General features: G+C 34.9%; 1 protein-coding gene across 4 annotated transcripts in view; it reads left to right on the top strand.

Annotated features, from left to right (window-relative positions):
* Window positions 1-15,587, top strand: part of trappc13 (trafficking protein particle complex subunit 13) — a 30,117-nt gene that overhangs the window by 12,049 nt on the left and 2,481 nt on the right. Inside the window, exons 6-12 of one of the 4 annotated variants that reach the window (XM_039758676.1) lie at window positions 4,975-5,047; window positions 5,467-5,511; window positions 7,294-7,311; window positions 12,127-12,260; window positions 12,813-13,011; window positions 14,268-14,368; window positions 15,396-15,543. In XM_039758676.1, coding sequence (XP_039614610.1) covers window positions 4,975-5,047; window positions 5,467-5,511; window positions 7,294-7,311; window positions 12,127-12,260; window positions 12,813-13,011; window positions 14,268-14,368; window positions 15,396-15,543 — 718 coding nt within the window. Of the gene's footprint in view, window positions 1-4,974; window positions 5,048-5,466; window positions 5,512-7,293; window positions 7,312-12,126; window positions 12,261-12,812; window positions 13,012-14,267; window positions 14,369-15,392; window positions 15,544-15,587 lie in introns of all 4 variants that reach the window. The other 3 variants (XM_039758675.1, XM_039758678.1, XM_039758677.1) reach the window with 3 other exon arrangements.

Raw genomic sequence — 15,587 nt, 5'->3', positions numbered from 1 at the left:
GCACTGGTAAACTGAAACTCATTCCCAGTGCAACCATTTTACCAACACAGTATTACGTGTTTCTAGATGATAACTGGATTACCTGGGAACATGGGAAGAAAAAAAATATGCATCCATCCATTATCCAACCCACTTTATCCTAACTACAGGGTCACGGGGGGTCTGTTGGAGCCAATTCCAGCCAACACTGGGCACAAGGCAGGAAACAAACCCTGGGCAGGGTGCCAGCCCACCACAGGGCACGCATACTCACACAAACACACACACAAACACACACACACACACTAGGGACAATTTAGAATCGCCAGTGCACCTAACCTGCATGTCTTTGGACTGTTGGAGGAAACTGGAGTACCCAGAGGAAACCCATGCAGACACGGGGAGAACATGCAAACTCCACGCAGGAAGGACCCGGGAAGTGTACCCAAGTCTCCCAACTGCAAGGCTGCAGTGCTATCCACTGCACCACCGTGTCGCCCAAAAAAAATATCAAATTGGTAAATAAATTTCTTCCATAAAAAATATTAAGGTTACAGTCAATATGGATAAAGTAAAATGCAGTTCAGAGATACTGTGATGAGTCGACATGAACAAGATCCATCAAAGTAATGTACAAAAGTCTGTTTTAAGGAGTCTAACACCCATTGTTTGTTATTTAAGAAGAGTTACCATCCCAGTCATACTTATGGGACTATCATAAAGTCTCCATATTAGATGACTCTTTTCTAATGAGGATTTCCGGGAAGCCTGTTCTGTACTCTTTTCGGCTGTGAGAGTGCGGGGATATTTCAGCTGCTTTTTTGTGACAGGCCTACAACACCTTTAACATTCAAACATTTGGAACTGAACAGCTACATATAGGCCCTTTGCTAACCACTTATTCAGATAACCTCATTAATGTGCAAAATTCCAAAATTGAGATCCAAAACCAAGAAGCAATGTGTACTGATAAAATAACTGAAAATAAGCCAGAAAAAAAAAATGAAATTAAAGAAAATAATTTTATGGTAGAAAACTAAGTGTGATTGTGTGCCAGTATTATGGAAAGTTCTAAGTGGGTGAAACCAATAATAGACTTTCTGTTAGAGTGAAATAACACTTATGGAACAGAAGATTAAATGAAATGGATATATACTATATATCATTACAATATGGAACAGAACATTTTAAAATAAGATTATGACAAAGCAATGAACTATGGACAGATAGTCCGAGGAAATTGTATGAAAGTATTTGGATCCACAGACTAGAAAACCTTGGATGCACATGGCATCATAGGAACGACCTGTAAAAAATATATATTTTTAAAATTGATTTTATTTTTTGTTTTAATTTTTTTATTTTTCTAAAAAAATCCATTGTAAAGTTTGAAATACTTTTTTAGAGTAGATTTGGACACTTTAATTTTTGATTAAAATGCAATAAAATGAAAATTTTTGAAAATTATATAAGAATGGTTTGGAGAAAAAAAAATGTAAGTAATATAAATTGCACAAGAAATTTAAAAGTAAAGCAGCATTAAATATAATAGTAAGTGTTCCATCCATTATCTACACCAGTGGTTCTCTGGTCTAGTCTGGGGGCCCCCTGTGGCTTCAGGTTTATGTCCCAGCCCATTTCTTCTCTTAGGTAGATTCTCACCTTAATTAAGCAAGTTATTATTTCCCGGTTTCTGTGTATTTTGCATCCATCTAGAAATGACAAACTGGATATGCTATATTTTTACAGAATGAAGCAGAAATTTGTTAGATGGGTAAGAATTACTCATTTTTAAATATTCTCGTTATTTAGACTATTATTTACTAATAATCACACAAGTTGGTAACTGTAAAGCAGTTGCTGTTTACAGAGCCATTTGTTTTGGTGTCTGGTCTGCTCATCATCAATTATCAGCATTCTGACATTATTTAAGAAAGCAAGCTCCACAAAAAAGTGAATTAGAAAAAAAATAACTATTACATAGCCATTTAAAGATACAGAAAAATACAGGATGATTCTAATGGGAGAGGCACCCTGAGTTATGATGTATTACTGTCTTAATAATGAAGCAATCAAAACAAAATAAAGATCACAGTATTCCTGGATAAATGTACAAACAAGTCAGGCATGGTGCTCTTTTTGACTTGTGAATGAAGTGGATGACCATGAGATCAGTGAAGGTTATTTCCAGCAAGCTGGGGCAAACTGTCACACGTCAGCTCGCAGCTTGGCACAAATTGAATATTTTTTTTGGCAAAATGTGACTGAATCATTTATATATCCATCAAGGTATGCGCTGTATGTATTTAATTTCTATTACATTATTACATGAGTAACACATCATAACTCGAGGCCTTGCCCATTAGAATCTCCCTTTACAAATTTGTCTCAATTTCTTATAAGTGTAAAGGCAACACTGCTGTACTTTTTTAAATGCAGAATAAAAGGGAAATTTGGTAAGCTTATTTATATAAGCTTAAACAATGAGATCAAATAAAGGTAACAATAACCAACTGATTTAGAAGTTGGTTGCCACAAGGGGCTGCCAGGACTGAACTTGAGAACCACTGATTCTATCTACCTCTCTGATAACTATCAATTTCTCTGTTCTCACGAGTCAAGAATTTGTGCTTTTTGTGTATGACCTCACTAGGTTGGGACGATGAACGTTACTTTATAGTATGATTTCACAAAAGGATGTTTAAACATACACTCACCTAAAGGATTATTAGGAACACCATACTAATACAGTGTTTGACCCCCTTTCGCCTTCAGAACTGCCTTAATTCTACGTGGCATTGATTCAACAAGGTGCTGAAAGCATTCTTTAGAAATGTTGGCCCATATTGATAGGATAGCATCTTGCAGTTGATGGAGATTTGTGGGATGCACATCCAGAGCACGAAGCTCCCGTTCCTCCACATCCCAAAGATGCTCTATTGGGTTGAGATCTGGTGACTGTGGGGGCCATTTTAGTACAGTGAACTCATTGTCATGTTCAAGAAACCAATTTGAAATGATTCGAGCTTTGTGACATGGTGCATTATCCTGCTGGAAGTAGCCATCAGAGGATGGGTACATGGTGGTCATGAAGGGATGGACATGGTCAGAAACAATGCTCAGGTAGCCCGTGGCATTTAAACGATGGCCATTTGGCACTAAGGGGCCTAAAGTGTGCAAAGAAAACATCCCCCACACCATTACACCACCACCACCAGCCTGCACAGTGGTAACAAGGCATGATGGATCCATGTTCTCATTCTGTTTACGCCAAATTCTGACTCTACCATTTGAATGTCTCAACAGAAATCGAGACTCATCAGACCAGGCAACATTTTTCCAGTCTTCAACTGTCCAATTTTGGTGAGCTCGTGCAAATTGTAGCCTCTTTTTCCTATTTGTAGTGGAGATGAGTGGTACCCGGTGGGTCTTCTGCTGATGTAGCCCATCCGCCTCAAGGTTGTGCGTGTTGTGGCTTCACAAATGCTTTGTTGCATACCTCGGTTGTAACGAGTGGTTATTTCAGTCAAAGTTGCTCTTCTATCAGCTTGAATCAGTCGGCCCATTCTCCTCTGAGGCATTTTCGCCCACAGGACTGTCGCATATTGGATGTTTTTCCCTTTTCACACCATTCTTTGTAAAGCCTAGAAATGGTTGTGCGTGAAAATCCCAGTAACTGAGCAGATTGTGAAATACTCAGACCGGCCCGTCTGACACCAACAACCATGCCACGCTCAAAATTGCTTAAATCACCTTTCTTTCCCATTCTGACATTCAGTTTGGAGTTCAGGAGAATGTCTTGACCAGGACCACACCCCTAAATGCATTGAAGCAACTGCCATGTGATTGGTTGATTAGATAATTGCATTAATGAGAAATTGAACAGGTGTTCCTAATAATCCTTTAGGTGAGTGTACATTAATAAACATGAGTGAACAACTTAATTACTAATATGTCATGTAAACAGGGTGAAACTATCGTTTTTATGTGGTGTTCTCTCTGTTGAACCCCATGTTCATGATAAAATATTTGAGACTTAATAAATTCTATGTTAAGTTGGGTTAACTTTAATAAACATAGAAAGGTAGACATAGCAGTTGTTGAGTGATGCACAACAGCCGCCCTGTGTTGCCCCACCATTACTAACACTTTTCCTGAAAAACATGTTCAAATTCCATAGAGCCTGGATTTTAAATTGGTTTAAATTTCTCTAAGATTGATTCACTTGTTTTGGAATAATGCACCATGTTTGAGTTGCCCCTTCATTAAAACACTACACCCCGCTTACATTTTTTTAACGCCCTATACCCATTATTTAAAGTTGGACCAACGGCAACCTATATGCAAAATTTCATGGAAATCCATTCATCTGTGTGTGATTAGCAAACAGAAGATGCGATCTGAGGGTTGAAATGAGGTCATTAGCGTGTAAAGCACGTAAATAGCATTCAGTGAAGCTAAAAATAATCAAAACACAGATGGGAGGGCATTACAGTTTTATTTACATACAATCTACATAATGTTTGATGGGACAGAAGTAAGGTTTATAATCTAAAAGTTCTGGGGACCTGTCTTTGCTCTTTTGTGAAATAGGGTCTCCTTTTTGAGAAGTTTGTGTGAAATTTAATGTTGAGATAATGCTTTGTTGGAATAAAGATTTTTTTTTTTTAATATTAGAATGAATTTGGAGAAGTGCTGCCTGCCAGAGCTATTGTATCTCAGATTACAGACTATTTCTTTATTTATTTTTTTGTTAAGTGTTAGTCATCAATTTAATTGTATTTCTATACATTGTACCAACAAACTAAATGAATTTATATGTCCTGTTTTCAGGCTTTTCTGTGTAATTAACTACAATACATTCTACCATTTTTGATTTAACAGAAGATGTCAGAAAGTACAATCTGTACAGTTTTAGAGTTTTTTTGTTGTTCTTGCTGTCACTAATTGTTAGTTTATTTCTTTATTTATTTAACCTCTGCTTGTCTACTTTAGATTAGTGTGCGCAGTAAGTTATACTACTCAGATGGGAGAGAAGATGTATTTCCGAAAATTCTTTAAATTTCAGGTAGGCCAAATTTGTTAGAATGTTCAGTTTGTCTACATAACCCATACTGAATAATATGTCATTTCTGTGCTATCTGACACATCCTTGGCAGAATGTGTAATCCAATTAGCATAGCAATTTAGTGTTTGAGCAAGAAGGGATGGACTTGGCTTTACTTTTTAAATAAACCCACATTTGCACAGCTTTTTGTTTAGAAGTCATTTGAGAGTTGCATGTACATATTCCTGACCAAGCAGTCCTCTTTATTAATTTAGATAAGAGCTTTAAATTATGCCGTGTATTGCATTTTGTTAGATTTAGCCCTGGGAATACTGAACAATTCACCGGTACTTTAAAAAAAAAAAAAAAACTGAAGTAGTTATTTTACAGTTATGGACCTCGAGAAGCCTGCATTTAGCTTCCAAACTTTTTTTAACCAGGTCCTCAAACCACTGGATGTCAAGACCAAGTTCTACAATGCTGAGGTAAGAGGCATCAATCTGTAATCACAGTTGTCTGTTCTTGTATCTTTTGTTGTCTTAAGAGCAAAATTCAGAGCTTGCAAATTTTTATTAACAAATTAGTAAAATTAAGCTACTTCCATAATCCTTTTATAGGTCCATCATTTTTGCCACCTACACATTGCTTTGCTTTAAAAAATACTAATCTAATATCTCTAAAACTATTTGTGTTTTGTTCCAGACAACTTAAGATTTCTGTGTTTTTTTTATTTTTTTAAGAAAAGACTTCTGTTTATTTCCTATTTTTGTATACATAGTATAAATATATGTATACATGTGCCATTAAGGTTATAGTGCTGTAACACTTAAACTGTTGATTCAGGATTGTATTAATTAGTTTTATATTTATTTACTTATTAGGCTGATGCCTTTATCCAAGGTGATTTGCAACAGTTGAGATACACTTGGTTCCATTTCTTTTGTTTTTCCAATTGGGAGTACAGGCTAGTGAAATGACTTGCTCCTGGTCTTACGGTGTTAGTAATAAGATTTGAACCCATAACCTCAGGGTTTGAAGTACAAACCACTACTTATCCACAACGCCACACTACCTGCAAAATAAAATCGATGACCTGTTTACCTTGAGAACAAATATTGTTGTTAAAAAGTACATGTGTTCCAGAGAATTGAGAATTTAACTGCTGGAGTCTTTGCTGTGCCCATCAGATACAGACCAGCAGTACATTATTTATTTTTTAGGTGTTTTTTTTTAATAATTTGTTTTGGAAAAAAGTTCTCAAATATAAGAATATAAATATAAATACACGCATGACCTGCCAAGGAGTCAAGGTAATCAGTAAGTCATCCTTAGTAGTTTTTTTGTTATTTAATAAAATAAGGAACAGTAAATGGTTGTAGATTCATTAAGTGTGATTAAAGGAGTAAAGACTGTTACCTTAATCTGGAAATGAAGTATCCACAAAAGAACATGAAAACCTAATGGCTTCACTTTTTAAAAATATTTCATATGCTACTAGTTTTTTGATTCTTCAAATTTACTTGCTAAGAATGATTGAGTATAAGCTCATGAGAATTGCCTGTCATGTATTAGTTCTTACCTTCTGATTAATGTTTCTGGCATAAGCTTTGATGCCTCAACTCCCTTTATTATACTGGGCTGTTGGATGGGTGATATTTATTCAATATATCCCTGATTATTTTTCTTCACTAGCAAACCACTTAAACTTTATATCTAGACGGTAAGAGTGACTTATTTATTTATTTTTTTTTTAACTGTGACCATCATCACTCAGAAACTTAGAATTTTGTTTTTGGGTTTAACCGATGAATACTTATGCTGCTTGCTTTCTTTATTAGCGTGAAGACCATTATGTATTATGGTGGACCTTTCTAGAAACACTGCTAAAGAAGTGAAAGCTCTATGGCGCTGTAGTTATGAAAATTAGTATCAGCATGGAAACTTTTTTTTATATGGATTAATTACCATTTTTGATGCATCTGAAATTATGTGACACTCTCTAGTTATACACTCATTATAATAACTTAGTTTGACATCTCTATTATAAGCCCAATACAAACGTGGTTGGTTTTGTTTTGGTTTTTTTTCTCTTTTTTGTTTTGATTGTTGTTAATTTGTCTCTGGTACATTGTGTATGTTGTCATCAAATTTTCAATGCAGTAAAATGGCGAAATATAATTTATTTGAACTGAAATCTTCATATATGTTTTCATTTTCATTCATTTACACCCCATATTCTAACGTTTCCCTTTTATGTTTCCCATTAGAGTGACCTCAGTTCTGTGGTAATTTGTTTTTCCTTTATTTAATTGTCAATGTCTGTGCTTATTTATTGCAGCCTAATTAGTGTTTGTTATGGCTATAATCAACAAATCACTCAAATTCAAAGATAATGGAAAAGCATGCCACCTAACTCACCAGCAACCTAAAACTGTTGGAAAATTTCATTAGTCCATAATGCCTTAAAAATTCATATTCATATATTCTAAAGTATACTTACATTAGAAATGCTTTTTCATTATTTTTTCCTTTCAGGTATTAATTGCTTGCTTTCAATCTTTCTAATCTAATTTTTGTACTAAAAATTGCTTGGAATATTGGTTGTTGGGAGGATACAAATTATGGCAAACTCAGATTTCAGGTGTTTTTGGGGAGAAGAAAATGACTTAAAAGAAACTAAATGTTGCTCATTGGTCACTGTCTCACTAATGTGTTTATGTACTAATACGTCACACACTCTTTCCCTTGTTGTTTTGTGAATAATAAAAAATGTTAACACTTAATTTTTTAAGCAGTTTGGAGAAGAGCTGCTTGTGACTTCTCTTGAAAGTGTATGCCGATTTCATAGATTTGTTGTTTTGGAAATTCAAAGTGGCATTTTGATTGCAAGCATTTTAGATTTCTAGTGTGCCACAGGTATGAAACCATCAGTGGTTTTTATTAAAGCAATTCAGAAGCAAGATTGGAGTACCAAATGTGCCATCTTATTTGTATGTTATCATTTTCTTAACTGGAATATTTTATTTTAGTAGCTTTTTTGTGATTGTCTTAAGTTTTCTTTATTAAATAACCAATAGTGACTGTGCAATTTTTCTAGGTATTAAAAATTCCATTTTGTAAAATGGTTTTTATGATTGAAAGTGAAGACACAGAAAACTCTAATAATGATTGCAATGGAAGTAATTAAGTTTGTAGCCACTAACTAACTTTATTTGTTATGTTTTTAAATATAGATGAGTTTGTTTAAATACTTGCTTTAATCTTCCTGTTAATTTTGCAACTTGATTTCAGGCGGCATGCACTAATAGCACTGTTCTTTATTTGTAATGAAACAGCACTAATAATTGTGAAAAAATGTCAAGAATGTTATGTTTAAATTATGGCTTGTATTTGTCATGTACATTGAGATAGACTTGCTGCTAGTAGATGAAATATTAACATTTATTGACTGTTGGAAAACATCTTTAAATATTTATGGTTGCAACATATAGAGGGAAAACAATTAAATCTAGATTGTTTCTGCTGATTATTTTGTGCTCCAAATAATAATTTACTTTAACCATTGACACTTTCTGATAAATGTTAAGGTAAACACAGCTTACCAATGCCAAGAGATGCTTTTCAGTATACTTTCATTTTTCTTAATATTTGTAGAATTTGTTAGCAAATATTTGATGAAGCAAAAAAAATATTAAATTTTACTTGACCACCCAGGGACAGTAATAATAAGATGGGAAGGAAGAGAGATTTAACTCCGCTAATTAATTATTGGTTTTGCCTCCAGTACTGCCAGCAATAGATTAAAAAAATGGCAAAACACACATACACACACATACATATATATATATATATATATATATATATATATATATATACATATATATATATATATATATATATATATATATATACATACATACAGGTAGGTTCATAAATATTTGGACAGAGACAACTTTTTAACTTTTTTCTAATTTTGGTTCTGTACATTACCACAAAAAAGCATTTTTTTTAACACAATCCCTTCATTTCAGGGGCTCAAAAGTAATTGGACAATTGACTCAAAGACTTTTTCATGGGCAGGTGTGGTCAAGTCCGTCGTTCTGTCATTATCAATTAAGGCCTGGAGTTGATTTGAGGTGTGGTGCTTGCATGTGGAGGTTTTTGCTGTGAACAGACAACATGCGGTCAAAGGAGCTCTCCATGCAGGTGAAAGAAGCCATCCTTAAGCTGCGAAAACAGAAAAAACCCATCTGAGAAATTGCTACAATATTACAAGTGGCAAAATCTACAGTTTGGTACATCCTGAGAAAGAAAGCAAGCACTGGGGAACTCAGCAACGCAAAAAGATCTGGACATCCACGGAAGACAACAGTGGTGAATGATCGCAGAATCATTTCCATGGTGAAGAGAAACCCCTTCACAATAGCCAACCAAGTGAACAACACTCTCCACGGAGTAGGCATATCGATATCCAAGTCTACCATAAAGAGAAGACTGCATGAAAATAAATACAGAGGGTGTACTGCAAGGTGCAAGCCACTCATAAGCCTCAAGAATAGAAAGGCTAGATTGGACTTTGCTAAAGAACATCTAAAAAAGCCTGAACAGTTCTGGAAAAACATTCTTTGGACAGATGAAACCAAGATCAACCTCTACCAGAATGATGGCAAGAAAAAAGTATGGAGAAGGCGTGGAACAGCTCATTATCCAAAGCATACCACATCATCTGTAAAACACTGTGGAGGCAGTGTGATGGCTTGGGCGTGCATGGCTGCCAGTGGCACTGGGACACTAGTGTTTATTGATGATGTGACACAGGACAGAAGCAGCCGAATGAATTCTGAGGTGTTCAGAGACATACTGTCTGCTCAAATCCAGCTAAATGCAGTCAAATTGATTGGACGGCGTTTCATGATACAGATGGACAATGACCAAAACGTACAAGCAAAGCAACCCAGGAGTTTATTAAAGCAAAGAAGTGGAAAATTCTTGAATGGCCAAGTCAGTCACCTGATCTTAACCCAATTGAGCATGCATTTCACTTATTGAAGACTAAACTTCGGTCAGAAAGGCCCACAAACAAACAGCAACTGAAAGCCGCTGCAGTAAAGGCCTGTCGGAGCATTAAAAAGGAGGAAACCCAGCATCTGGTGATATCCATGAGTTCAAGACTTCAGGCTGTCATTCCCAGCAAAGGGTTTTCAACCAAGCATTAGAAATGACCATTTTATTTCCAGTTATTCAATTTGTCCAATTACTTTTGAGCCCCTGAAATGAAGGGATTGTGTTAAAAAAATACTTTAGTTCTCTCACATTTTTATGCAATCTTTTTGTTCACCCCACTGAATTAAAGCTGAAAGTCTGCACTTCAGCTGCATCTGAGTTGTATCATTTAAAATTTTTTGTGGTAATGTACAGAACTAAAATTAGAAAAAAGTTGTCTCTGTCTAAATATTTATGGACCTAACTGTTTATGTATATATAATATATATGTATGTGCATATGTGTGTGTGTGTGTGTATATGTATATGTGTATATATATATATATATGTGTATATATATATATATATATATATATATATATATATATATATATATATATATATATATATATATATATATATATATATATATATATATATATATATATATATATATATATATATATGTGTATATATATATATATATAAATATGTGTGTATATATATATATATATATATATATATGTATGTATATGTATATATGTATATATATATGTGTGTGTGTATATATGTATGTATATGTATATATGTATGTATATGTGTGTGTGTGTGTTTTTTCTGGTTGCAGAGAGAGAGAAAAAGAGGTTGTTTCACAGATTTTGTGTCATTTTTGGGAGTGTGCTCAAGAGTGACCCTGGCCCTAGGGAATCCAACTGAGAGTCTCCTCAGAGTTCCTCTGAGGGAGCCAGAGTGTGTCCTTAGGATGGTGCAATGAGTTTTAAGGGAATTTATAGCTTCTCCTAATTCCAGTTACAAAATCATTTTTTACTCCTAGACAAGATTTTCTGTTCACCCCATTTGTCATTCCTTGAATTATAGTAATTTGTTCATGCTTGAATCCCTTTCACACCTTCTGGCTCAACAAGTTTGCCGAGGGGACTCTGGTAAGATGTAAGTTCAACTCTGATTTACACGTTTATCAGGTAAAATCCAAGCAGATCCTAGTACAAGCTGGTCAGTCAGTTAGCTTGGAATGCATGTGGGTTTTGTGCAGCACAATGTATAACAGACCTGGTGAACCACTAAAGCCTAGCAGAATGGGCAAAGCCCAATTTGTCCCCCACTTTGTCCTAGAACAGTAATAGTATTTGTGTCCATCTTAGAATATTTTTTTTGCTAACTGAATAGCAAAGATGTATGGCTTAAGCGTTTTAGGTATGTGTTTGCCTTTTGAAGAATTAAGTACAATTCAAATAAAGCATTTTAAGTATTTCCAAGACCGTAGCATTCTCTCGGGCCTGGTTTCCTCTCCCAGATCTGCATACATGATGTTAAATTGACTGACAGCTCTAAAATGTCAGTGTTAATGAATATGTGTGAGCATGCACTGCAATATGCTGTCATCCCAGCCTGCTCTGCCTCCTGATATCAATTGCTGATATATGCAAAAAAGTGATAACACTTTTTAAGTTAGTTTGTTTGCTATTATGGCATATTCAGACTTATCAGTATCAAAGTATGCATTTACTATATTCCCTTTATCAACTTGTAACAAAACATAAGCAGAGATTTGTTCTGTAAATATGATTTTTTTTTAAAGTTATTTATTTCCCATATCTGTGACACAATTCCTAAAGTACAGATACCAACCCAACAACATGCAAGTCAGTGGGTCTGTTCAGGAATAACATTTATTTTGTGCCCAAAATAATCAGGTTTCAGAATCTGTTAGATTTAGTACTTAATGAATAGCACCCAGGGCAATAACTTTCTGTGGTGTTAATGTTTTTATTGATGGCGCTTCCACAGTTTTATGTTTCTGCCACAACACACTTTTTTCATAAAACTTTAAATCTGAGTAAGAATTTTTTTTTTTTTTTTTAAACCTTCCTCTAACAGACGGATGAAGTCTTCCTGGAAGCGCAGATTCAGAACATCACCACCTCCCCCATGTTTATGGAGAAAGTTTCCCTAGAACCCTCTATTATGTACAGTGTTATGGAACTTAATATTGTCTCCACAGGCGAGGACGGGTAATAAACTCTTGTGTTTTGGTCCAATTTTTGATTAGACTTCGCAGTCTCACTTTATTAACAACAGCTGTTTATTTTTGTGCCTTTTGTTAAAATTGTAAGATAAATAATTTTGAGAAATGCATTTCTATGGTAATGTACTCTACCAGTGTGCTATTGTAAACAATAAAATTAATTCATATATTTAGTCTGTCTTCCGTAAATACTGTACACCTTTGCAATGTAATCCCCAAACTGCTGAAATGGAGACTTTATGGTCTTGTTGGTTTTTATGGGATTTGTCAATCAGTAATCATAAATGCTTTGTTCTGTATTTATATTTATGGGGCTTGTGAAAATATTCAGGATTAACCTCATGACTGTCTTGGCATCATATCAGTTCTAATAACGGACAGTACGCTGCTTAATTGGCCAAAGTAAAGAGCAGATAACTGGGATGGCAAATTTACCTATGTGGCATGTCAGTACATAGTAGCTCTCAAATTTATATTAATTAAACAGTAATGTACCTAATTATTATCTGAAGTAATAAAATGTTTAACACTATTTTAGAGTATCCACATTTGGAAAAATGTCATACTTGCAGCCGATGGACACACGCCAGTATTTATACTGCTTGAAGCCCAAACCTGAATTTGCAGAGAAGGCTGGGGTCATCAAAGGTGTTACAGTGATAGGCAAGCTTGACATAGTTTGGAAAACCAACCTGGGAGAAAGGGGTCGGCTTCAAACCAGCCAGCTACAAAGAATGGTAAGTCCTCTGTTTTAGAAAATGGCATAAGCATGTCTGTAGAATACTGTTTTATTGCCTTCCTAATGCTAGTTTAGCATATTCAGTATTGTTGGGTTACTCTTAGTAGAATTCTAGCTGAACTTATAGCTGCATTTCGAAACAAGATAAGTAAGAGCACACTTGGCTGCAAAAGATGCTAAAATAACATTCAGTGCTGTAATGTCTAATTTAATCTGTTTATCTGAACTTACGTAAATGTGTCAAGTTGAAACACTTAACAGTTGATTTGGTTAATAATATATTGCAGTGTATTATTTTATTTGACTTAAGTTAAACTTGAAGTCTCATCCCTAAAGGACAAAACATTATGGTTTATTACACCTAATAAGAAAAACTGCCATCTCAATTCTGATCATTTATTTTTTTTTCTTAACTATGGAAGTTGATTTCAAGCACTTTGACAGTATAATTGGGATTACACAGCTACAGCATGTAACACACACTCACATCAGTACCTTAGCTTTCTTTGCTTTCCTGGCAAAGCTTTCTGGAAATTTAGTTGGAAGCTAACTTTAGTCACTAAAGGCAGGAGCAAACAATGCATGTGCAGAAGGTTGTAAAACCAGCAGCTGAATATGACAGGTGGTGTCAGCTGAAGTTTCTTGCCTTTCCACTTTCTCTTTGCATCTGTCTGTCATTTCTAAATGAGATGTAAACCAGTATCAAAGCACCTCTATTAGCTGGATTTGGAGAGACAGTTCCAGATGGTAGTGTTGCCCGACCACTTGATTGCAATGAAGATGCTTACAATTAGCAATTTTTTCATATTAAACATTTTTTTTCCTCTATTAGAATGTCAAATCCAAAATGAAACCAAATGCTGAACTTAATTTAGAGTAAGTAATTTAACAATTGGGTCATGCAGTGGAAGTACACGTGTTTCTGTCTCCATTTGTTTATAGACACTAGCTAATGGCTAAAATATTCCAGTAATTATTTGAAGATTATAAGTTATAGTTTAATAATTTTGGTGCTGGTTCATCCTCATTACTTTGCTATACTGATGTACATAAACAGTATAACTCTCAGAAGATTCAGTTCTTCTCAAATTGGAGGCCACAGGCACATCACGCTATGAACCTTTAACAGGAAATTCTACAGTTCACTGGGCCCATTTTGTAATTAAAAGGTAAATGTTTCTAGTACTACTATAGTTGCATTGTCAGAAAATGAGAAATATTTAATTTTTGACCTTTATATATTCATATTGTAAGGCTCCTGGTTATGGTGATGTCAGACTTTCTCTGGAACTGATACCTGACACTGTCAATCTTGAAGAACCATTTGATATCACCTGTAAAATTACGAACTGCAGGTAATGAGGCTTGCTTCTTAACTTTCCTTGGTGTCTAACACTGTGTATTGCTTAACTGTCTAATTGCTTGACGTTGTGCTGTGTTTATTTAGTCATATTCACTGCTATTGACAAGCATCTGTAACTGCAGGCTTGCATTGTGGTAATGGTAAAGCTCTTAGAAGTTTGGTTAGTTAAATGTTCCTTCTGCTACTCTTACAAACTAATTAAACTAATTCATTTTATATTCTATACTGTTTAAACCTGTTCATATCAGACAAAGCTAGTTTCATAACAGTAATTATTTAAGATTCTTGTAAATTTTTCAAATTCTGGGCTATGTTAAATGAAAATGTTTTATGTTGTAAACAGTTTCATATAATTTGTCCTTAATTTGATTTGCATGCAACTTTGCAATTGCAAACCTCACTAGAATTAGGTTTCAAGACTTTTTAAAAAATTTTTGGTGGGTAGAAAGCAAGAGATATTGCTGCCTAAGAGTCATTCTGCAGCCAAAACAGCTTCCATCCTTGGCCACACTTCAACACCATCCCAGTGCCATAAGCCATTCTCAGCCTGGATTCTTAGAAGCACACTGAAGTGCTTGCAGATAAGTGCTCTCTAAACTCATCTCCCATTCCATGCTCTGCACTGGAATACATTTTTGCTAAGCTTTTGCACGTGAAGAAAAAAGGTGAAAGATGAAAATATCTGTAATATTGGCACAAAATTTGCTTGTGGCAAAACATTTTGTTTCACTTTTTGTTTTTTGTGAAGTGAAACCTTTTTTTTGTTTTTCTTCTGCAAATTCAACTTTGTGCCTATTGTTTTGCCCATCACTGATTATTGGTTTATTTTCTTTGTTATACATAAGATATTGGTTTCCAGGTCTGTACTCTCCTGTTGTTTTGTTGTTACCAACTACAGATGTAGCAAATTCCCTAGTATGTATCCTAGTCACCATCTTGTTTATGGACCTGTGTCACTGTAACAGTTTTAAACCGTATTAAATCTGCCTTGAAATAACTTGAATTTCTTTACTTAGCAGTGAGAGGACTATGGATTTGGTTCTGGAAATGTGCAACACAAACTCTATCCACTGGTGTGGAGTTTCAGGAAGGCAACTGGGGAAGCTGAATCCGAGTTCCTCTCTCTCACTCACTCTCAAGCTCTTATCTTCAGTTCAGGGCCTCCAAGTAAGAATTCTTTACTATACGGTCAATATTTTTAAGTAAATACA

This window comes from Polypterus senegalus, chromosome 7 (assembly GCF_016835505.1).
Source record: "Polypterus senegalus isolate Bchr_013 chromosome 7, ASM1683550v1, whole genome shotgun sequence".
In the NCBI taxonomy this organism is placed as follows: Eukaryota; Metazoa; Chordata; class Cladistia; order Polypteriformes; family Polypteridae; genus Polypterus; species Polypterus senegalus.
The sequence above is the reverse complement of the archived record's forward strand: the minus strand, read 5'-3'. Positions and strand labels throughout refer to the sequence as shown.